Source organism: Eurypyga helias, unplaced genomic scaffold (genome assembly GCF_000690775.1).
Source record: "Eurypyga helias isolate BGI_N326 unplaced genomic scaffold, ASM69077v1 scaffold11971, whole genome shotgun sequence".
Taxonomy (NCBI): Eukaryota; Metazoa; Chordata; class Aves; order Eurypygiformes; family Eurypygidae; genus Eurypyga; species Eurypyga helias.
In genome coordinates this window covers 45,100-69,183 of record NW_010231519.1, presented here as the reverse complement: position 1 = coordinate 69,183, position 24,084 = coordinate 45,100, and the positions used below count along the sequence as shown (strand labels likewise).

Sequence of the window (24,084 nt, the reverse complement as noted above, 5' to 3'; positions counted from 1 at the left end):
CCTGATTTCCTTCTGCTTTCCTTCAGAGGCAAAAGTGACGCAGTTTGGGCACAGCCACAAACAGTCCGTTTGTCCTTCCTCTCTACGTCTCGTAGTTAGAAAAGCGTGGTTGTGCACACCGTTCTGTTGATTTCAGTGGATGAATCCAGTTCATCCGTCACGTTAGGCAGTCAAAAAACCCAACAAAAAACTCAAACAAAAGAAATTGTCTAAATCCCAAACAGGCATCTTTGGAATCAGTAGTGCAAAATGTTTGCGGATTTCTTTTCCTTGACCTACTGCAATAATCTCTTAATCTTCAAGTCTTTCCTAAAATAGTGGATCTGTAAATTTAAAACATAAGAACAATGAAAAAAAAAAAAAGGCAAACATAAAGGTGGGCTGTTTGTTTTTAAAAATCATTCTCTGTAGATTCTCCCACCAAGCCATTATACATTCCTTATACGAGATGCAAACCGTAGGAAGATGCAGTTAACCTAGGACGTTTGTCATCTACGCGAGGCCTCTTCTGCATGGGTGCAGCACTGTGTAAATGCACTAGTGGAGGGTATTCTTTAAATGGTGGATAATTTGCAATTACTATTAGCTGTTATCAGTGCAGCCTCAGCTCTCTACATTAGTATTAAATGGAAGGACGTCCGTCAGGGATCAGATTTACAACGCCAGCGCTTTACAAGCTTTGACTAGCAGTGCAGCGTTTTGGAGGTACTTTAGAAATGAGACAACAAAATAAGTGGTTACCTTAAGGATTTCCACCTGTCTTTTTCTGTCTGGTTTTCTGGACTTTCACTTTCATAGGAAGCCAGATACAAACCTGGAAAAGGTGAATACGTGTTATTCCAACAGCGACAGTACCCCCCTACCTCTCTGTATTCCTGTATTGTACCACACAGCAAGAGAAACTGGAAAACTTCATGGTCCATCAGGTAGCTGCTGATCAGCAGGTCACTGATGTTTACTCACGTCTACCTTTGGAAAGCTGTTAGGTTCATTTTGATGGAAGAGAAAAGGAGCCCAGAGTTAAAATATGTTGGCATGACCTTACAACAGTATGCTATAGTTAAATGGTCTCTGGTTTTGCACATCTGTGCCTCTTTACTCCATCGCAGCACTGCTATATGAACATTAAGAGACAGTGAGAACTGACAGCTAAACAAATAAATTCTTAAAATTAAGGATATGCCCATGACTTAACTTTATCTTCCTCAATCTTTTTAAAGCTTGTGGGGACATGGTATCTTAAATACAAAACACCCTCAGGGTAAGAACGAGTTACAGAAACCAGAGAAGGAACACAGTAGAAGAAAATAAACAAGTCCTTTTTTTTTTCCCGGCAAAACTTTGCAGCGTAGGATGCATTTTCTGACACCAAAGCGTGTCTAGGCTGTAGACTCCTCTGCAAAAGCTGGTGATGCATTAATATCTCCCTGTCTTCACAGATTTTTTTAAGTGGGCTGTGATTTGCGTTCCTCATCAACACACATTTCCTCATTTAACTGGTCGGCGGTGCTTTATTCCTTAATGCTGGAACAATCTCAGTATCCAAGCCTGTGCTACAATCCAACTGCACTGTAATACTCGGGTGTTGGCCCACTATTCCTCCCCACTGTGACAAGCGTGGTGCAGCTGCCTTTCCCAAGCCACTGCTGCATCTCTCCAACATCCACTCCCACCGCTTACCCAGGGCAGGTCTCGCTGCTCTGCACCTGCCCTGGCTATCAGGGGAGGCCTGCTGTGGCTTATGCAAAGGGCACCTCAGGAAAGCAGTCTGGACAGAGGGGAGGGCACGAGAGACAATCTGCAAACAATTAGTGGGTTGTGGTCACCCTTTTTTGATCCAGCAGCCTGAAAACTGTACTTTTAAATATCACTTCTGAGATAGCCCTGACTTTCACTTTCTGTCCCTTCAGAGCCTAAAAAGAGAATAAATGCCTCTGTCCTATCTCCTTCCAGTACAAATGAATCACATTAATTCTTCTGTTCTGGCAGTCCTTAGGATCTAGGCAGGATTTTTGAGGCAGTATTTTGTGTTCTGAAGTAGTCTGTGAAGTAACAACTGTCTGGTCTGCTTAACTTGGATTACTACAGAAAACTGCCTATAGGATCAAGAACAAATAAACGCAGCCCAGGACAGCTCGTGGGAACACAGCTATAGCCAGTCCTGTGCGTGAGAGTGTACCACGAGGGAACGGACATGAGCTGACAGGGAGTGACACGGTCTGACAGGCTGGACGCAAAGCGAAGAGGACACGCCAGTATAAAAAGCAAATCGGAGGCAATTTCAGAACTGGGCTTTCATAGCTACAGCTTACATTAATGACTAGAGAAGATTTTTCTTAAAAATTCTCCTCTGTAGGTAACACATTTCTTTGCTGCGGCAGAGGAGGTCAGCTGGACTACCATCGCCCTGGGCCGCGCTCACTGAGGAGATGACAGTGTTGGTTTGCAGAAGAGATTAGCTCCGGCTCCATCAATCACAGAACGAGTGGCTAAGGGACAGCTGACATTCACAGCTGATGAAGAGACATGTTTTCAGAGATTAGAGATTGTAGAGAGTCTTACCATCTTCAGTAAAAATGGGAGCAGTATGCAAGTAGTGGATGATGTTGGGGTCTTGTTCAAAGGGACATTCCACTTGCTTCCATGTTATAAACTCTCCTACTTGCTTAGCCAGTTCCAGAAATTTCTGTAAACATAAAACCATTCCACTCAGATAACAGTAAGATTACCTCACTAAAACAACCACATCCAAGCAGAAGGCAGGGATCCAGGATCCCTAATGCGAACCACCAGGATATTAGGAGAAAAGCACCTTGTATGTTTTAGATGGGTACATTTTCACAGTTCATTTCCAGGGGAAAGAGAGAAGAAAGGGTGTGCTACAAGCCCACTCAGTTTACACTTAACTGAAAATCTGTGAACAGTGTTATGGGTTATGTATAAGAACAGAGGCATAAACTTTGATGGAACAAGAGGGAGCAGAATTAGGTATAAATTACATAAAGTGGAAGACTCCAACGTCTCACAATGCTTCAGGTCTTGTAACTGTTTTGATGTAATTTAAGACAATGCCAGGCTTTTTACGTATTTCTCACTCTCACAATGCCAATAACTGAAGGAGAAATTCAATGCAACCAAAAGACAGATAAAATTAAGTGTAAGGCATTTTATACTGACTTGTTGCTCTGTGTGTGTGTGTGAAAAATCATTTTGCACATTTTCTGAAAAAAAAAGTCATCTTCTCCAAGCCATAAATATAATCATTTATACTACTGACCCTTTATTTTAAGCAGCCAACCGACATCAAGTAAGGATGAACTGCCTGTAATGTTTATACAAGATATGCATATCAATTCTTTTAAAAGACATTCTAGTATCAGTTTAACGTTCACACAATCATTTGAGATTGTCCCTTTTGGCATACTCTGTCCTTGCTGTCTGCACTGGAACTGCAGGCAGACAGTGCTGCCAGAACAGGATAGATAAACACATTTTTCAGGTCTTACCTCAAAGTTGACGTGTCCATTTGGAAGGCGATTAGCACATCCTTCATTCAAAAAATAAATGTCTTTGATCAACAGGCTGAAGAAGGGGATCACAATCTGCGAAGAGAAATGACATAACTATTATCTTTCCAGTCAGTATTTTCTCCGCACGAAAGAAGAACTCAATCAGGAGAGAGGAGAAAAAAATACTAACTTTTCCGCCTGCTATGCGCTTAAGAAGCCGTACGGCGACAGGCAAGCTTACGGGCAGCAGGGTGTAGAGACACCTTCAGCCATCAGGAGGATCGACGCTGACACGAGTATGAGCTGAACATGGCGTTCACTGAGCAGAATAACGCGACTAAGCAAACGCTACTAACCCAGTTCATTCTCAACAGCCTGGTTGTGTTTGATGACAAGATCAGACAGCAAAGAGCAAAATAAAAGTGCACAACTCTTCCTTTCTCTGTTGGGTCTTTATAAGCAAAGATGTTGAATACACAAATCGAGCAATTTAACGACAGCTGGGAGACAAAGAACCAGAATTGTCCCTGAACAAGGAAAGACAGAATAAAATTTGATGACCAGGGACTTGTCTACAGTTAATCAGGAGCTGTTTCATTTTCCACAGCTCCACGCACGGCTACTTCTTGTGGCATGTGATTTCCTTCCTGGTGCCTGATTAGTACAACCTGCTTTTCCAAATTAACTGCAGACAGTAGGATTGAAAATACTGTTCGTTGATAGGAAACGACCAACAGTAGCCACAGAGGTGACTGTAGCGCTGACATGAGCCCTGGGCGTCACCCAGGGCAAAGTGGCATAGAGCAGTGACCCAAGCCGCCTCTCTAAGCTGTCAGAGCCAGGTCATAATTTGCTATAGAAGTCCTCTTCTAGGTAAGACTCTTGAAAATTAATGGAGTTGCAGCAGGGATAAATTTGATGTCAGATGTTCTACGGCACAAAGTAGCAACAGTGCTCCTGACGTGCATCTCCCTCCAGCACTTAAGCAGAGACCCAGAGTGCAGCAGGATTTTCCTGGATCCTCTTGAGTCACAACTCAAAGGAGAAGAAAGATAACACAAAGGACCAGTCCATGACAAAGCTGAGCCCCAAGGCTCTGGGATTCGATAGCAAGTCTGAGTCTACCCATCTCTTCAGCACCAGCACCGCAGTAGAAAAAGGCCGTTGGAGGGTTTGAGCTATAAGGTCAGCAATCACCTCTGTAAGCGTTTTCCTGTGGCAGCGACATCTGACTACGTGTATAGTGTAAAGTATAAACTCAGTATAAACTTTATCACCATGAACTTAAAGGAAAGCACATGGCATGGTGGGGTGTCCAAAATTTTCCACTGTTTATTTGTAACTTAACTGAACTGTAGTTCATGAAGTGTGCACCCAAGTTCAAGCGCCTTCATGGCGTGCAAGGCCAGCCAAGGGAGCAATCCTTTAGTTAAGTATTTAACGTCCTACTGTTATTCCATCTCAAGCTGTACATCAGCTGTAACGGGATATGAAATGGACCTAGAACAGGATTGGCAGCTGTTATTTTCCAGTCTACAGCCTTCACGATGCAACACGGAGTGCGAGCAAGTCACAGACCCAAAACCACTGACTGAGGCAGGGAGTCCACAAGCCACTACCGACGCTGTGAAAAGGGAAGCTGATTTCTGTTTCAGCTAAAATACCACCTGCAGTAAACTGCTGAAGATCTGCGTCTCCGCTGGCTTTTTTATGGGACAGCCACAGACGAACTCTGTAATGTCAGTGCAACGCCCATAAAAAGCTCGGACTGACGCTCCAAGTGCCACTGGCATTATCTGCTACATCCCACTGATATAGGAATGGAAACAAAGCGCAGCGTAACCCCCCCAAAATCCTGAGCCCCCCTACCACGGTGAAGTAGAGCAATTTCTAGTCAAACCGAGCTAAGCATGCTTCAGGATTCAGTTTTGTGCCATCCAAACTGGATCAATCAGCCTGAGATGAAGAATGTAATTCAGCCGATGTGGTTTGTTTTCTGACAAAAATTCTGGTAACTCCGTAACCAGTGTAGTCTTATAAAGTGGAAAGATAGAGCTGGAGCCAGACACTGACCCCCAGCTGGAAATTCCTGCCGGATTCTGCCTACATCTCTTTTGCAGGCAGATGTGAGCTCATCCTGCCCTGCTCCACTGTGTGGGAGCTAGGTCACCGTCACTGGTGGCACTGAACACAGAAGAAGCCTTGCTGGGCGGGAAGGTATACGAGTGCGGGCTCCGTGCCACGCTAGTACAGCTACAGAGCCACCAGCCAGCTTAGAGCTGAGCAGAGCTTGTTCGCATCCGCATCCAAGAGGTGTCAGCGACACATCCTAGGATACCAATGCTCTACATGTTTCCAGGGGATTTCTGTCTTTGGGTCATCATTTATTTCCCCAATAAAAATGTTACCCTGTATGTTTTGCTTTCCAAATTTCCGTAGGAAAAGCGACAAAAGTGGCTATAGTTACACTCTCATGTTGGCTTCAATCCAGGCACTCTGCTAGCATAAAATCTGGGTTAGTGCCAGGAACTCGTATTTCACTCCCTTTTGATTCCCTCCCCGTGCCATCCAACCCACCCACACGCTGAAGGACAATTGCCTCCTGCAGAAAGGAGAACGCTAATGAGACCAGACATGTTCTTCCTCTGCAGCATCAGAGCAACAACACACAGTACTGCGCTGTACACGCTCCCAGCAGTTCAAAGCCAGAGAAACGTTGTTAGCACGACGCAGGCTTTCCCAGTGAACGACTTAATTGTGGAGATGGCATGGGTCAGCTGACTGCGTAGATGAAACCAGATTTACTTCCTAACGGGTACACCCTTCTGAATTCTGCACGAAACCATCAGTCCTTCGTTACCAGTTCGCTCACCCTGCACTTCGGCAGGTTTATTTCTGCCCCTGCATTGCCTCTCTCGGCCTTGAGAGCTGCCTTGCCGTGCCTTTTTACAGCCCTGCTCCCAAACAAGTAACGAGTAGTTATAGCTATGCCCTTTACACATGGAGAGAAGGGTTGGATTGCAACAGCGAAGTCAGGGGATTCTCCATGAGTATATTGAGACCCTTTTCTCCTACAACCCGTGCAGCAGCCTCGCAGAGCATCCTGAGGCTGAGGACGGAGCGGGTGATGAATCAGGCCGTGCTCTTTGTGCCGGAAGCCTGTGTCACATGAGGGGTTTGGGTGAGATGTGTGCAGAGAGTAGGAGGAGGGCGCAGGTCACTGGCTCACCCTCTCTCCCTCTGAGGATATAATTCAGCCCCTGAGCTGTGCTTCTGTTCAAGCGCTGTTCAAAACTCAGCAGCCAAAGCACCAGCCCTGAGGAGAGAGCAATGTTTCTGCTGAGGTTGCCAGTTAAACATTAGCTCCTCTGAGCCCACAGGCAGGTTTTCTTCCTGCGAGACACAACCCACAGCTTAGTCCGTCGCTCTGCGACAAGCGCTCTCTCCGCAGCGCCTTCCTTCTCAAGCAGAAGGACTGAGGCCTGACGCCTCCATCCGTACCGCTGGGGTGGCCACTAGTCAGAATAGGGGTGGAGGAGACTGGGATCTCAAACCCTTGTACGCACAATTCAGCTTCCAGATAACAACTTTCTTCCAAGCAAGCTCTGTTATAAGTTTGCCAAGAAACAACGTTTTTTATGAAAAAAGTGATCGTGTTCTTTCACTTTTATTCAAACTCATTAAAATAAATAACTGATTATCTTATAAAAAGAAACAAATTTCATTAATTCCTACAGCAGGGATTACACAATCTGTTGTCGCAGGAATTACACAATCTGTTGTCTCTGATACTGTAAAATAGCCAGTGTGAGTAGCTACCAAATCATGTGCTTGAGCATTTTCTTGAATTAATGTTATCTACGCAAGGGACACAGAATGTGGACTTTTTCATAGGTAAAACAGATTCCTTTCAATCTCATAATCTCTCTGCCCTCAGTGTGAACCAGCTAGGGGTAGAGATATGACAGATTGCTACCTTCCACAGGAAATTAAGTTCAACAATAAAGCAACTGGTTTGAATATAAATGACAGTCACAGGAGAACTAAACTGCAGAAGCATCTCAGACTGACAGGTCCTCGCTGCTGCGTGTGTTCCGAGAGTTTCTCTGCCAGTCACAACCAAAGCCATTGTCTCTTCTTTGCACAGGCAAGTGCTTTTCAGAACAACCCAGCGTAGTCCCATTGCAGCTGAGTCAGCTGCGCCAGATGCTGATCTCATTTCATTGTAAATGCTGCGAGATTCCATTAGCTTCAGCAGATTTACATCGAGTTTACAGGGACGTGAGATTAGCACCTGCCCTGGCTCCTCTAGTCAATGAATACGGAATTCCCTACTAGGCTTGTTCAGGCAGTATCTACTTTACCTTTGCCATGCTTTGTGCAGAGATTACCCATTTATTTACCCTCTTTCATAAACCGAAAGAAAATAAAGACAATTGAATGGAGAAGTAAGAAGATGAACAAGAAGCACACTGCGGCACAAAGCAGGAGGATCCTGCACTACATCTCATCCATCTGATTTCTGCAGCATCAGCGACATCAGAAAGCTATGTTCAGCCACAAACACTGATGAAACACCTCAGTATTTGCTCACCGAGATGGCAGCAACAACCCAATGAAATGAAAATTCACGAGGACAGACTTTCACCCCAAATTTCCTGCAGTGAATTCAGACCAGACTTCTTCGCAGGACCTGTGGCAAGTCACCTCTCCCTAGTGTGAATGGAGATCCACCTCATCTCGGAGTGCTGTGCCCCCGCTCTCCACCTCAGCTCACTCTGCACAACAGGGGCCTGTCTGCCCAGAGGCCTGGCAGGCACCGCTGTAACAGAAGCACAGCTCCACCTGGGCCTGCCAGGCTGATGCTCCCCACCAAAACAAAAGTTGTTTTAGTCTGGAACACGTGTTCCATCAGGTTCTCCGATCAATGCGGATTTTCACAGGATACAGAGATACTTGCACCAAAATCCTCCCTGCTGCGTGTCCTGCCCTCCCTAGCTCCCCAGCGTCTGGGAGCACAAGCCCACAAAAGCCCTGTGATCCATTTCAGACTCCTTTCAGCCACCCAGTGACATTGGCAGTGCACAAGCCTTGCGCTGGTACCCTGTGGCAGGGAGGAAAGCGTTCGCATCGAGTGAGCAGCGGGCACTCAGCAGCAACGCGCAGCACCCCTCTGGAGCTCAGCCAGACACGGTCACACCTACCTTCTCCCTGTTGCTGTGTGCGGTGAGTGACCGGTGAGCAGCCCCCCGCAGTGCTGTCCTGTAGTTGTAGAAGTTACCAGTAGGGTCCATCTGGTGCTGGATGCACAGAAGAAGACACGTTGGTTAGAAAGCGACCTGCGTCCGCTGAAGAAAACTCTACCCTCAGCTGGAGCAAGCCCTGAACAGAGCCCAGCCTGCATCTTCAAAACTCCACAGACGCACAAAGCCCCGTGAGCCAAGGACACAATGAGAAATCCACAGATCATAGCTGTTTGCACCTATGATTCTCCTAGTAACAGCTTACTGGGCTTTTATGTGAAGGCTATGGACTACACATAAGCCAAATCTTGGGGTCCTCAACAGAAAAAAGCACCGCGGACCTTTTTCACTCGATGTCCAAGCTTGGGAGCTCTACACTCAGCATTGTGTCTGTGGCCAAACAAAAGTGGCATCAGTGGAAACACTATGGCTTGCATATAAGCTCACATTTTTGCATTTTTCCTCCTCCTCCTATTTATTTGAGTGCTCTGATTCCCCTCTATGTATCTATCAGCACCTGGGAAACTTCAGCCAGAATCTGGCCCTCTGCCTGGAAACACACCCACAGGCATCTCATACCTGGATGAAGATGTGAAAATCCCCAAACAACAACAACAAAATCCAGACTATAATTCAAGCAGTATCAGCACTTATTCTTTTTTTTTTTTTTTTGGTTTACCTCGAGAATGAAAAATTTGGCTGTTTTCACTTTTGACCAAGTCTTCTTTAGCCTGGAAACTGGACTCATGTTCATCCCAGCTACGAGAAAGAAGAAGAGAAAGCCCTGGTGAGTCAGGTTTCCCCTTTTCACCCGTGACAGCTGATGGAGACACCTGGTTAGAAGCTGTACTTACAAATTATTGCCATCAGCGAATTAAAATTCCCTATGTTAAAGCACTCTCGGGCAACATCAATGAAGAATTCGATGACTTGTGCTCGCTGTTTCTTTTTTGCAGGCTGCAAATTAAAATAAACGAGAATCTGTAATGAGCATATTCAGAATTGGAGGGCACCTTAGGTATTTGTAACATACACGGCCCACACACAGTTTGGGTCAGCTGCTGTCAGCCACTGGTCCTAGTTCTGTTCCAGCAATCCAGCGGGTGCTGGTGACTGGCAGTCTCTAAAAGCACAGCTGTCATTGCAGAGACACAGAAGGAATTCATGGTGATTCCCAGGCAGCCCAAACAGCTCTGAAGCGGTGCCTCAGCTCCCTGCTGGCCTCCCTCAAGTCAGTGGGCACATCAGCAGACTTCCCTAAGGGCAGGATTCTACACCCATCCAACAGCAGCATCTTTGTCCCAGAAAGACTGTGTTTCTCTGTATTAATCCCTTTTCCCTCCTCTGGCCCTTTCGGCAACATGGCCTGCATTTTAAATACGCGTTGTGACTGGCCTGGCATCAACCCACCTTTCCCAAAGATGATCTTCCAGTGGTAACGCTTGTGAGTCATGGGCTATCAAAACTGTTATACCATCACTATTCCTCCCTTCCGCAGCCTTTTCAAAGGATGAAACATTCATCTCATTTTGACAGGGCCAACTTAAACAAAATAAAACCACTACCAAGTTAAAACCCCACTGGTCACAGCTACAGTAACGGGCAGCAGGACAAAACCATGCAGTGGGAATTCACATGCACAACAGAGCCTCAGGATGACAGATAACAAATACTGCTCCACTAGAATCTTTTCCAGCAGAAATCTCACAGGATAATTCAAGGCATTTTTTCCTCTCTTTTTCCCTGCAGGGTTCATTATCCCACACTGTGCTCCTACTACATCACGAGAACCGTGCTGCTCCTGTGTGTCGCCAGCTCTGCTTTGCGACGTGCTGTCGTTTATCAGGTTGCTTCGGCGAGTGCAGTAGCACTAGAACTTACCGTCAGGTGCCTTAGCTAGGTCAGAAGAAATAAATCCCAGGTTTGCTTATTGATGTACGATCTCAAACTGGTACTTCAGCACGTGATAAAACACGCCCCATGCTTTTCACTCACCATGCAAATTTCTGTGGCTACAAGATAGCAGAGTCTATTGAACCATTTCACATAGGCCTCCAGGTTACTCGTCTTCTTCTGTTCACTGAAACAAGTCTGAGGAGAAAAAAGGCACAAAAAGGCACATAACTGTTTCAGTTAGCTGCCAGGTTGCCAAGATAAATACCACACAAAGGTAATTATTAGCCAGATGTCTCTCCTGCACATGGAAGACTGCATCAAGGGCCCCTTTCAAAAAGTCAGGGGGAGGTGGGTGGCTGGCAGATGCAGAGGGTCTAGTTGAGGGCGTCACACTGCACAGTTCACACTGGTGTAAAGAAAACAGCCCCGTTGTGCCTGCAGCACGTGTTCACCGACACTGACGCTTGCTCACGGGGATATCCACAGCCGGGGCATCGCATCAGCGATATGCAGGAGCGGCTAAGAGAGCGCTGTCTTCCACAGCACACTGCGCTTGTGCCTTTCACCCAGGGCTTCCTTCACTTCAGTAAATAAAATCCCCCACAGCCCTTCTGTGGAGGGGAGAGACCGTAATTGAGTGAAGTGAGCAAGAGATAAGCACGAGAAAACACAGTTCTAGTTGACTCCTTATGGAAAAATAACTATTTCCCTTCCTGAGTTTTCAGGACAACAGGCTCTCTAGCGATCAGCTCTGTCCTGATGGCTGCTCTTGAACAGGTCACTTACACACCACACATTCCTCATTGAGAGGAGCCATGAGAAGAATCCCATTTTTCACTTTCTTATATGAAACTTAACATAAACTCCCATAACCGATACAGGCTGTGGGAGCAGATACTGGGCTGACCTCTTCCAGTTCCCTTGACACGAACAGCTCATTTGACTTCAGTGGAGCGATAGGGCAGTTCACACAGCCTGAAGATGTTGCTTGGGATTATAAGAATTCAAGTCCTTTTCCCAGCCTTAAATTCTTAGGCTGCCCATCTAGGACACACTTCTCTCTACTGGAGAGTTCACATGGTTTATTCGAACATTCTCCAACATCCACTAGAGGGTATCAGAGAATGCTGATTTTCTGTTTTATTGAGACGATCATTTCCCAAAGCTGCCATAAATACATGTCATTAAGAAGAAAACCACAATGCATAACACAGATCCATTAGTGTCAGTAGGATTGCCCATATTATGTAAGTTAAACAAGTGACTAAAACCACTTAAGAAATGGGCCTTAACGTGATTCCCGAGGTAATTCTAAGTAAGAAAATATTCACCTGTGATTCTGTACACAGGCATGTTCAGAAACAGAAATCCCAGTGCCATGCCATGGAGCAAATCTCAAAGAGCCACTTTATCAGTGCACCACTATACATTAAAAATATCTATTTTAAAAACATCCCAAAAGTATCAACCAGCAGCCTGTAAACATCAAACGAGACAAAGGAAACCCAAAGCAGCCCCAGCCTACCCACAGCAGTTGCTTCTCACATGCTCTGTGGTCTTTCTTCTTCCCTGTTACAGCAAAAAGTACACAAAACCTAGGTTTTATCCTGAATACTGTATTTCCATCTCAATGCTGCTGTCCTGTGCCAGGGCACAAGAACCACGCTAACACCACAACACTTGTGAAAAATATGCAACAGTTAAAGTAGAAACAGACTGCTTTTTAAAGGTTAAGCTTTAAAAATGGCAACAACGTTTAGCACCTCCCTAGCATCTTCCATCTGCAACTCGAAGCGCTTGATAAACATTCAGAAGCGAAGCCTTTTGAAGCCCTCATGCGAGAAAGATGTTTAATATCATCTCCAGCTGGAGGGAATTGAGACCAGAGCCAATTCCCTGTGGTTAACCGGGGTGGTCTCCATGGGTCGGGGAGTATGTCGCTCCACGTAAAGTTAGAGCTGCTACGTACGACGCTCTGCCAGGTCCCACACGATCCCTCGGCTGTACCTTACCCTGGTGCAGAGGCTCTCCTAAATCATCGCCGGCACCTTCGGTCAGCCCAGAGAAAGGGTGGAGAAAAGTTGCTGGTTACCTCTACTTTCCTCAGCCGTGCTAACTGGAAGCCCAATAATTTGTTAGTGCCATGTCTTGTGTGAAGAAGTTCTGGCCGTTTTGCCTTAACTCAGCAGATCCCCGGGGAAAGTCGGCAGCGCAGTGGGGCATCCTCGCCTCGCGCCTGCTGTTTTCTCTTATTATGCACTTCACTGAAGTCACAGAACTGTCACTGGGCAGCACTCCGCGTTCAGGTGTGTGTCCGAAGAACATGAGTAACTGTCAAACAGCTTGTCATGGGCTGTCAAGGTAATTTGTTCGGATTTCCCATCCCACCATTATTTCCAGGCTCTCTGTTTCTCCTTCTAATCCTTCCCATCCACCTTGGTTTAGGTTTCCTAAAGTTCACCTTGTAGTCTCGGTATCTCTGCACACCCTGGTGGCATTCTGTGCTGGCCCTGCCTCTGCAACTCCAGATACTGCTACAGGCATTGTGCGTACGTCAGTTTATTGCTGAACATTTCCTTCTTCCTCTTAGCATCCCTTCCCCTCCATGGCTGCGTGCAATTTGATTTCACTCACTGCTGCCCCCCTCCCCCTCTTCCAGAATTCACTCAAATTCAGTGCCCTCATATGATCTCTTTTGTTTTACTACACAACAGGTAGGACGAATATTCATTTTCAGTCTTGTCCCTCAATTCTGTAGCAGGTCGCTGAAATGTCACTGTGCCTGGTTTGGTACTTCATGTCTCTGAGACATCTTTGCTACCCTGGGGTTCCTTCCTAAAGGATGTGATCAATGCTCAGAATACTTGAAACACCACCTCTGCCCACGCCCCTCTCCCTGAAACCAACTGCAGAGTCTCCATAACTCCATAACAGAAGGAAGAGCCCAGTGTTGCACTTTTTATTCAGCCATCCATCTATCCATCCCATTTTTCACCATTACAAGCTCTTCTGGTGCTCTTTGGGCAGCACTATAAACAGAGGTCTTCCTGTTACGTTCAGCATCCAGTGATGAAATTCTGCCAGTGATGTATAATCTCAGTGGGAGCCCACATGTGGTTCTGAGAAAGAATTTTCCACCCTCTTTCTTTTCTGGCAGTATGTGAAATCTCTGACTCCCCCTCTCCAGCCAGGAAGTCTCTTTTCTTACCAAGGCACTCACTGAAATGCTGCTTCAAACCCCACTGAAGCAGTGGAGAGACTCCAACTGGCTTCCCCAGACTTTGGATGAAGCCCTGATCAGGCACTCCGTTCCCCGTGGTGCTCTGGGTTCAGAGCTATTGTGTAGAGAGGGAAGAGTACGTTGATTCATGACGCACTGACTCATTACTGCGGTGTCTGGGCACACACTACGGGCATTACATCACGTCCAGAGTCTTTGCGCCTTCAACACTGGGACCAGACATTCCTGGGCTGCGTACAGCCACAGCCCATCTGCCTTGGTCACAGCAGGTTAGGAGGAACAAGCCAGAAAGCAGAACATCGGGGTGCTGGCCAGTCTCAGGCCAGGACGTACCCTCAGCAGGATGGAATGGCAATGACCCACCAGCGCGAGCGCTACCAACAGGCCCCATCCTTGCCGTGAGAATAAGGTCAGCAGCTGGCTTGGCCACGGTCAACATGTGGCCCCCGCTCTGCTCTTAGGAATCTCATCACATCAGTTCAGGGAGAACAGCGATCACAGGAGACACTTTGCACGCGGACAAGTCTTACCTTGGTGCCATCCAGAGGGTCTTTGTGTACAAACGCCTGCACAAACTCCTCAGGTCCAATGTGACTTAGCCTTTCCTATTAGAGGGGGAAAAAAGAGAGAGGAAGAAATAAGAAAGCACCCCAGAATCTCTTCTGTTTCTCTTGGTAAGACATCCCTGTTGTCCATCAGCTCTGAATGGTGTTACTGAACTGGTAGACAGCCAACCAGCATCAGACATTAGAATTCCTAAGAACAATTAGAGTTATTTCAGCAGTATGAATGTCTCATTACCGACAAGTCACAGTACGAGCCCTCCCCATTGTGCAGAGAGAAAGGTGCTGGATGCACAAGGCTGCATCTGGGAGCCAGCAGACCTCAGCTTTGTGCTTGGCGCTACAACAGAGCTGCTGTGGTCCAGCATTACTCAACAGCCGTGTCTCCCGGCTGTTGGAATGGCAGCAACGCTGCCGTCTGGTAACCACGGTAAACCCGCTGCTCGTCCACACACCCAGTGCTCTGACCCTGCATCCCCGACCTGGGCCATGCCCTGCGGCGGGGGCTCTGTGCCCCTGGGGAAGGGAGGCACTGAAGCTGCAAAGGTTACACTAGAGGCCTTGCTTCCACGGTGGTGTTACATTGCTCAAAACAGGAGTAAATGACGCATCCAGATCCCTCTTGGTAAAGAGCAGCCCATCTCCGCCGCCCCCTGAACACACATGGCAGTTCCGGCCGTGTCACTGGCCTCCTTATTCGGCTTTTCAATTCCCTTAAATGTGGTTATTAGAAAAAAAAATATTTGTTGTAGGCCACAAAGGTATTTCAGGTATTTGGAATTCCTACAGCCCAAACTTAGAACACTCAGGCAACAATAAAATTAATGGCAGTTTTGCTTAAATTAAAATGTTATGGCTACTCCTATGCTATTTTTCTTGGCTTCTCACCTTGCCACCGATAACTGCATAGGACTCTTCCTAGGAAATAACTTCTAGTAAATAATAGCAAATAATTCTTACTAACAAATAAGCTGCAGACAGTTTCAGTGCAGAGCAGTTGATGTACCCGATGAAAAGAAAGTACAGAGGAGGTAGAGAGCATTGATTACAGTGAAGTCGAACGAAAACCTCTGGCTGCATCAGTTTTAAAAGTGCAGCAGTGCTCCCATTACAGGGAATCTCCCCCTGGATGACAGTTATACTAGGGAGGGAAAGTAAAGCAGCAAAAAACCTGCAGGCAGAAGGACTTCTACTCTCTGGCTGAAGTTATATGAAGCAGAGCCCAAGTTGCATGTTCTGAAAACTAAACAAAGTGAGAACATGATCCTAAATTTGGGGGTTCTGAACTATTCCACTTCTTGACAAACCGAGTATCAACTACCTTCAGATTGCCAAGGCTAAATCCATGATATTCACTCCAATCCACAGTCCATTCCATGGTTTGTTTTTCCAGCCTTCCTCTCAAGGATGAACACTGTCTACAGGAGGACAGGCAGCAGGGAATCATTACAGCATCAAGAGATCTGCAGGTGGCAGCAATGTTTTATGTTCTCCTGGGGACATCCAGCCTGGGAGAAGGGTGCGCAACACAACAGCCTTTCCAACATCCTGGGACGGCACTGGAGCGATTACCATCAAAGGCCTCTTTGAGAGCAAGCTGCGGTCCGAGGAGGGAAACAGCAGGACTGCACGTGGGCATGTTTGCACACCCTTGTATGTCCATGCAGGAAGTCCCACAGGGAAGAATGAAAAACACATCAGACAACTCAGATGCTTTGTGTATCTGCAGGAACGGATTTGAACTGTTAAAAATTCTTCCAAATAAATAAAAGGGCTAACGATCAGCCATTTCAATTGCACCCTCAGGCTGTGGGGCTCAGAGCACCTTATGGAAGTGGGAACCCCTTGGCTTTCCTGTGCCTATGACTCTCTTTTCACGGATCAGCAAGCTGAAAAGTAAAGTGACCCCCTGCATGCTGCACAGGAACAGCCCGACAGACAGCCTGCTTCCCAAGCAGCTCTTCATCTGTCAAACCCCGCTCTTGCTGCAGCACTGACAGAGCACGGGACGTGCTGCAGCAGTGTCGACAGGTTTTGGTTGTGTCTGGAATACTTAGCAGCTGATGGCTTAAAATAATATCTCTGACTGCAGAAGTTGGGAACTGTTCCCACTTACCAGCTCCACATGTGTCAGCTGCTGAGCCAGAGTGTAAGGGTCACTGCAGACGCTCAGGATTTCTCTCTGGATTGACGGAGGTTTACTTTTGAAGGCAACCAGCTTATCAGAGACAGCAGCACTGATCTTGACAATCCCTTCTTGCCCATGGCTGAGGGTTGCAAGCTTCTGATTCAGGGTTTGCAAAAGCTGATTCATCTTCTTCCAGTAGGCCTGGAGAGACAGGGAGAGAAAGAAACATAAACCACCCGCAGAACTGGACAAAGGGGTGTTTTTATGCTGAACTTTCCCTTCTGCAAAACACTCCTAAGCCAGCAACAGGTTACCATTTCGTTTTCAACAAGCCTATTTCAGAATAACCAGTTGGCTTAATTACAGTTCTGTGCTCTGGACCACAGAAGCAGACTGCAGTCAAGAGAAGGGGCCGGCAGGACTGGTGGGTTGGGCTGGCACGGATACTCGCGTGCTCCTGCCAACACTGGGATGAGAGGAGAGGTAATGCTATGACATGAGTTACTGCAGCTTTCTGAGCACAGCAGCGTGCAGGACCTATCCTTCATGTCAGCTACATGTTGGCTGAGCGCTCCGCCTGTCAGTGGTGCCTAGTCAACCCCTGTTAGGAACAAGACATGTTTTAACCCTATTCTCTCCATCCTTCTGAGCTGAGAGCAGCAGCAGCATGCTGCTACTTGCTACCCAGCTGGAGTGGTCTGAGCATCACGTAGCTTTGAGTATTCAGTATCCAAAATATTAAACGCTACTGAAGGAAGCTCATCTCGTATTCCAAGCACAGCCATGGGCTCAGCAGGATGATCATTACGAAGTTGCTCAGGTTCTTCTCAGAGCTGGAGCAGCTCTTCACAGAGTGGAGCCGCTGGCCAAGGAGCATCAGCAGAAACACCTTCAACTCGTCATGACTGACAGATGCAGACACCCTAAGACTGAGATAATGGAGAGAACTGGTGGATGGGCTCCGAAGACAAGGATTCATCAGAAATGTCCTTGGGCAAAAGCCTCATGTGGAGCATGGGGTGTACCCTGCTGAGGAACACGGCCTCTTGGGCTTTCCCAGCCAGGAAAAGGAGCATCGAGGCATGTGCGCAGTTGGCACTTGCTCAGTGTCAAAGAGCACAGCCACTTGGGAAAACAGCTTGCAGGTTGGCCTACTACCAGTCCCTCTTCCAGCACAAAGACACACAGTGGAGAGATCCTCTGGTTGCTCACGACTGGAATAACTCCTCCCGCTCCACACAAACAGGACTTTGGAACATCGAGTTGCCAGTAACAGGAGTTCGCAATCTGTGAGTGTGGAAGCAGGGCAGGCACCAAGCCCTCTTCTGTTACATCTGCGCCACGCAGCAGATGCATCCCCCAGCACCCCCCACGCAGTCCTCACCGTCACAGCAGGGACTTGGCTGCAGCGCCCCTTCCCAAGAAGGCCAGCACACACCTGCGCTGTGTTCCAAGATGGGTGCCCACGTGAAGTCTTGGGAAGTAATCCTGAATCCCATGGTCTAGGGGGTTGTCTTCTTCAGACTTCTGTAGCCTGTGGACAGTCTTCAGTGTTAGGCACTGACAGCACCCCTGTTCTAGGTGTTCAAGGGACCAGAAAGTGCTCAGTGCTCTTCTCACCTGCACGCTGGGAGTAGCATCTCCTACTACTTCACAGTGAAGAACAACATGCTCATGCTCACCCTGTCTGCATTACAGCCTGGGTCTGGAAACCTTCACAACACCCCAAGTGCCTCAACTTCTGCTGTAACACTGTCACACGGCTTCTCTAGCGGAAGGTTGCACACTGGTGAGGAACCGCTCACTTCACGCAAGGAACGTGGGATGGGCGAGCGGGAGGTACTCGGGCTCCTTCGCTAAACAGAGCTGATAAACCCCGAACGAAGCAAGTGCCTAGAAGGCAGGAGGGACTTGTCTTGGAGAATGACAACACGTCGTATTTGGAAGCAAATCACAAAGGAGGAGTGAAAAATTGAGTGAGGAAGATGTAAAAATAAATAATTTAAATAATTGTTAGAAAACGTAAAAACCATTTTTTTCAATTTTGTCTGTTCCTGATGTATACTAGCTCCAGGGACGACAGACTACCGGCCCTCTTCATGTAACTCTCATGCAAACAGATGGTCACACCTGTGATTTACAAATACCGCGCTGGACCCTAACTACTCAGCACCACCGAAATATTTCTCCGGGTTGCATCCAGGTGTGTTTGCGAATCTCAGCACGGCTTATCAAGCTCTATCAACGGCATCCTATTTTTCAGTGCAAATTCAAATCCTGACGTATCTCGTGCTTTGGGAACATATTTTGTAAACAGGGAAATGAATTCTGGGGTGGGGGCAGGCACGGCGCTGAAATCCAAGTCTTCTACAGCACATAAAACATTTGGCTAAAAAACTTTGAGCTGAAAGCCCAGATGTCTTTCAAAAAGGAGTTTGGATGAGAAATCTTGGACTTGCCATGTCAGCGCAGTATCAAATTCTTCACTGTTTGGATGAAAAGCCAAAAGCAGCATCTAACTGCTTGGAAGACACGTGTATTAGCCTGACTTTCAACAGGTCCTTGTCAAGAGGTCTAGTTTCACCTAGTTTTGTAGGGAATACGGCATAGTAAGATACAGAGAACAGTCAACAGAGACTCAGGTAAGCTAACCACCTCATAAGGGATGAAATAAGAGAGACACTTAATGGACACAAAAAAGATTATTCAGAAATTAGAAGAGACTCACTGAGAACTGGTTGGGTGCACCCTTGCCTAGAAAGCTTTTCTGTGCATGTTGGGGGAGAAATTAAAAAAAAAAAAAAAAAGAAAAGTAAAATCCTGCTTTTGCCCTTTTAAAAGCATTTCCTGCCTTCTTTAAACTACGTTCATGAAGTGAAAACAACATTGTTCATTAACTTCAATATGCTGGTAATTACCTCGCCACAAAGTGACCCCCCATCATCCCGGGGCTGCGTGCTGGACTCTCTCAACCGACACCACCTCACTGCCACATTAGCAGTCAAAAGCAGCGTACTGCTGTTTAATATTTAAAGAAAAGGTTTCGTTCTTCACTGGGCAGGTTCCTCAGAAGACGGCAGGCCTCAGCAGGTGGCTTAGGAGCTCAGATTTTAATTAAAATTTCTAAGTCTAAATGCAAATCACAGCACTTACTAAGAAATGCTTCTCAGCATGGACACCTTCCTAAGCACATCACAGAGCCTTTAGAAAGTGGACTCTGCAGAGGACAGGAGCATCCACGGCAGGGAAAACCCTGCATTAACCTACATGGACTAGACGACCTCATAAATCTTCCAATCTTCAATTTCTGTGATCCACAATGGGAACAACTTTCTTCCAAACAACTAATGGGCACCATTGCTCTTCGTGCTGTCCCTTAAAAAATAGGGAATTTGCATTTGCAGGATATGAGCTGTTTCTTTAATTATTGATTAGCTCAGGCATAATCGCTTGCAATTATAGTGCCTCGAATATTTGAAAACCAATGATTTGCTCCCCCCCAGGCACCCATAAGCCTCGGTACACAGCTATGCCCAGTCCTGAGCGAAGGCGTGTGGCTCTTTCCTCAGGTTAGGCAAATAAGCTATTCCTTTGCATGCAAGTTGATTTTTAGCATTTATGGCTCTTCACCAGGGCAGCTACTGCTTTTAAAAAGCACCCATAAACCCCCTGTTCTCTGCCCTTTGGCTGGTTCCTTCTTTCCACTGGACATGGTTCTGGGGGGTCTGTATGGGTTTCTCTCACATGAGATGCCAAAGGGCTGCAAGGCACCTTTTTTGGTGGTTGTCAGGAGCAAGTTCCTTGCCTCTTCCCCTTGAGGGAGAAGTTCTGCTGCTCTGGTCAATGAAATTGGGGCCACCGTGGCTTTCTTAAAGTCCTTCGCGTTCCTTTCACTTCCATCAGTGTCAGGCAGCTTCCCCTTCCACCCCTTCTCTGCCACGGGCTGCGCAGCCCAGCCAGCCAAGCCATGCCAGCTTCCAGCCACCCCGAAGTGCCAGCCGCGATGCCGGCCCGACCCGCGAGCAGCTGCTTCCATTTCTCTCATGTTTCCTGTGGGTAAGAGGGTCCAATTTCATTTCCGTCGTGCTGCAACACTGCTAATTCAGTCTCTTCTCTCCACCCCTCTCTTTCTTGGACTCGTGTGCGTTTTTTGCTGTACTGAATTGCACTCATCTGTGGCCTGAAGCCAGGCCAGGCCTTGATGTAGCCAACGGAACCGAATTCTTCCACATCCCGCGGTTAACCTAGGAGTAATTACAGACTCCCTATATACTATTTGCTCTTATCCTTATTATTTCCATGGACTTTGGGGATTTTTAATGTTTCTGAATTAATTTATGGGATTCAGCCACCTGAACTTGCAAGCAGGTCTCCCAGAGGCTCCATTCGCTGTGTCCTGCTCTGCCACACACATGGCTCGTGCATTTGAACGCCAGCCCGAGTTCTGCCCTGCACGCTGCACACTGCTGGCTGCTTTCGCTTCGACGCTCCCAGAGAAGCATCTGTGAAATGGGAATGTCATTCTCCTACAATTCGATGTGCAGCGGAGAAACTCCATTGGTCACTCCAGTGTGTCCCCATGTCACTGCCACAGGGGTACCTAAACTGAGAGATGTGGCTTTCAGGGAAGCTACTACAGGTTGTAACCATCAGAGAGGAACAAAACTGTAAGAGTTCCCAGGAAGAGATACGGAACAGAATGTGGCAAAAGGAGAAACCAAGAGGGGAAATGAACATCGTATCCCCACAACGTCCCACGTCAGACATCCTCACCTCATCACATGGGGCTATCCTGTGAATCATGTCTTTCAGATGGCCAATCATCCACTCTTCCTGAAAGTCATACGGGAACGTCTCTGTCCACTCTGTCAGCAACTGTAAGATTTTGGGTCCAAATTTTCTGATCCGTGCCTGAAATGGAAACCAGAATGATGAACAGGGATTTAAATGTGTTTATTCCTTGAAGTCTCTCAGGAAATATGTATCTCACTAAAAGTAGTGCCAGATTTTCGAAGAAGGAACTAACGGTTGCACCTGCAAAATCTCCACACCTGCACGCAGTGTGGCACACAAACGGCGTATGGGGCATGCGGAGTATCCCAGTACTTCGGTGCAGGCACAAACGCCTGGTCCTACATGCAGATTCCAATGCTCTGCACAGGCAAGTGGCCAGGTCACAGCTGGACAGACATTTCGTTGGGGCAACCCTTATACCTTTTTAAAAAACATCTGGCCTTTTCGCTCATTTGAACATGTTCTACCCTGTTCTACTTACAGCCCCTCCTACACTTTGATCCTTCCCTGAAAAACTGATTGCAGTGCATTTCTTGACCAACAAAGAGGTGAGTTTTTTGCTTTCTTGCCATATTAAAAAACTGCTTAGTGACCACTGGCAGATGTGACATGAGGGAGAAAAGATGGCCAAAATGCCCCGACTTTGGTAACTTCAGCTGGGCTACAGATAATGTTGCTCTCTTCCCACGTGAGCTCAAGGTCAGGACAGAACAAGGACACCCACTCGTAACACACAGCTGATGCCCACTTTACTTTTGGGGTAGATTTATCTGAAAATGCAGCAAGGGGAAGATATGGACAAGGAGGGAAACGTGGGGAACAGCACATTTGGTGCACCAGTATTATCTCAAAAGATGGCCAGTGCAGCTACTTCCAAAGCTTCCAGCCTCCGTTATTCAGGAACACGTGAAAAGGAAATTGCGTTAAACAACAAACTGTATTTTTATTTACAGAACACACAGCCCAAAACAAACAGCCTTCTTCTGCAGCCTACGTACTGTAGTTGAAGTGTACCCTGTAATCAGGAAAAATTATACTCTTGAGCTCCACAGCTCTCTGCTTTTCAACCAAGGTGGTTAAGACGCATATTTCAGCCTTCCACCATCTCTAAAAATAACTGCTGTCAGCTAGCATTACGCTCGCGCTCCCAGACGAGCAGGTGGCTGCTAAGGGAGAGCTCGCTGCAAACTACCAAGGTCCGGGGAGGCATTTGCTCCAGCTGTGTAAACCGCCGTTACCAACCGGAGGAGAGGGCTTTGTGCGAGTCACACGGGAGGTCGCTCGTGTGCGAAGCTTCAAAGTCAGCCCCGCTCTCGGGAGCGCAACATCAGCTGCGTCTCACCGACTCGGTGGTACGACAGGCCAGTCCCAAATGCTGGGAGATCTTCCTCCTACGGTAATGTTTCTCATGTCTTGTAAAGTTTAACGAGCAGCAAAACTTTGCAATGCTCAGCTGTTAACCCTCCTAAATTTGCATCTGCCGCAGTATTGGAGAACAGAACTCATCACACCTCATAGAAACTGTTTTGGATGCTGCACCTCATAGAGGTTTTTCTATTAACGTGGACGGTGTAGGCAACTCAAGCACCCAATTCCTGCGTAGTCCAGCCGACTGCTCCCCACAGTCAGGGCAGAGCTCCTGGTCCTCACACAACCAGTCGCCGGGGCAAAAACAAGAGCACGTGTTCAGATGCTGGTGATTCAGTATTTGATGCCAAAAATACTGCTTCAAAGCTGGAAATGCTGATCTTCAGAGTCATTTCAGAATTTAGGGGTTTTGGAGGGTTGCAACTAATGCAGGTTCTTCTTCCCTCTACTGCACCGAAGATGCATCTCCTGCCCCAGGAAAGGTACTGGACAGGCCCTCATCAATGCACCCAGGAGAGCCTGGGCAGAATCCAGCCCTGAGCAGCATCCAGCAGGATCCATCTCCACCGTAGCGTCTGTGGAACTGCCAGAGGATGCACACATGGTTCTCACACACCGTATCAGTCTGCACAGTCCCTACGGCAAAACAGGAGTGCCGACGCAGTTACAGCTTGGATTTTCGCATTCCGTAAGCTTGTCACGGCCTCACTACAGCTTCCACTCGCTCCCGGTGTGCCAGACAGCGCCGCTCTGCAGCAGGGCTGCGCGGGCGCTCTGTCAGCGCCGGCGGCGGGACGGCAGCGGGCAGCTGCGTGCCGTTACGTAGCGTTCAAAGTGACAGGTAAGGCCAAGAGGAAATACTCCTGTACCAGCAGCAAGACAGCAAAAGGGCAGACACATGAAGTAAAAACGGGGAGGAGAGCGGCGTGTCGACATCTGCAAGTGACAGTGAGCGAGGTTTACGTCCTACCTCCTTGCATCCCGCAGGCTTCATCAGAGCCTTAAAGAAGTTAAGAAGGAAAGTCACCTGGGAAGACTGAGGACAGGAGGAAAAGGAAAATTAGAAGAAGATTTGAAGTGACTAGTGCCTGGAGCACTGCTCTTGGAAATGGGTAATAGGACACCTCAATGTCAGGATCTCAGCAACAACCGTCATCCCTCATGAGAAAGTTTCGTTCAGTCCAAAGAGAGGCAAAGGACACTCCACAGCACCACAGACGCTGCCCATGGAAAACACCTCACGTTTTTCCACTGTAAGACTAACCTTGTCCAGCACGGGGTCGTCCAGCCGCTGCTGCTCAATGCACTTGTGACAAACTCGGGACAAAAGCTCATGGGGTTC

The 24,084-nt window shown here is 47.4% G+C and overlaps 1 protein-coding gene across 1 annotated transcript in view; it reads right to left on the bottom strand.

Moving 5' to 3' along the window:
• Positions 1-298: 298 nt before the first annotated feature.
• RASGEF1C (RasGEF domain family, member 1C) overlaps positions 299-24,084 on the bottom strand; it is a 25,647-nt gene continuing 1,861 nt past the window's right edge. Inside the window, exons 3-14 of the mRNA XM_010161104.1 lie at positions 24,007-24,084; positions 21,354-21,491; positions 16,569-16,781; positions 14,420-14,494; positions 10,748-10,843; positions 9,607-9,709; positions 9,432-9,511; positions 8,714-8,809; positions 3,507-3,602; positions 2,563-2,686; positions 742-814; positions 299-323 (exon numbers count right to left, since the gene is read on the bottom strand). The exon at positions 24,007-24,084 is cut by the window's right edge and continues 30 nt beyond it. Coding sequence (XP_010159406.1) covers positions 299-323; positions 742-814; positions 2,563-2,686; positions 3,507-3,602; positions 8,714-8,809; positions 9,432-9,511; positions 9,607-9,709; positions 10,748-10,843; positions 14,420-14,494; positions 16,569-16,781; positions 21,354-21,491; positions 24,007-24,084 — 1,197 coding nt within the window. The remainder of the gene's footprint in view (positions 324-741; positions 815-2,562; positions 2,687-3,506; positions 3,603-8,713; positions 8,810-9,431; positions 9,512-9,606; positions 9,710-10,747; positions 10,844-14,419; positions 14,495-16,568; positions 16,782-21,353; positions 21,492-24,006) is intronic.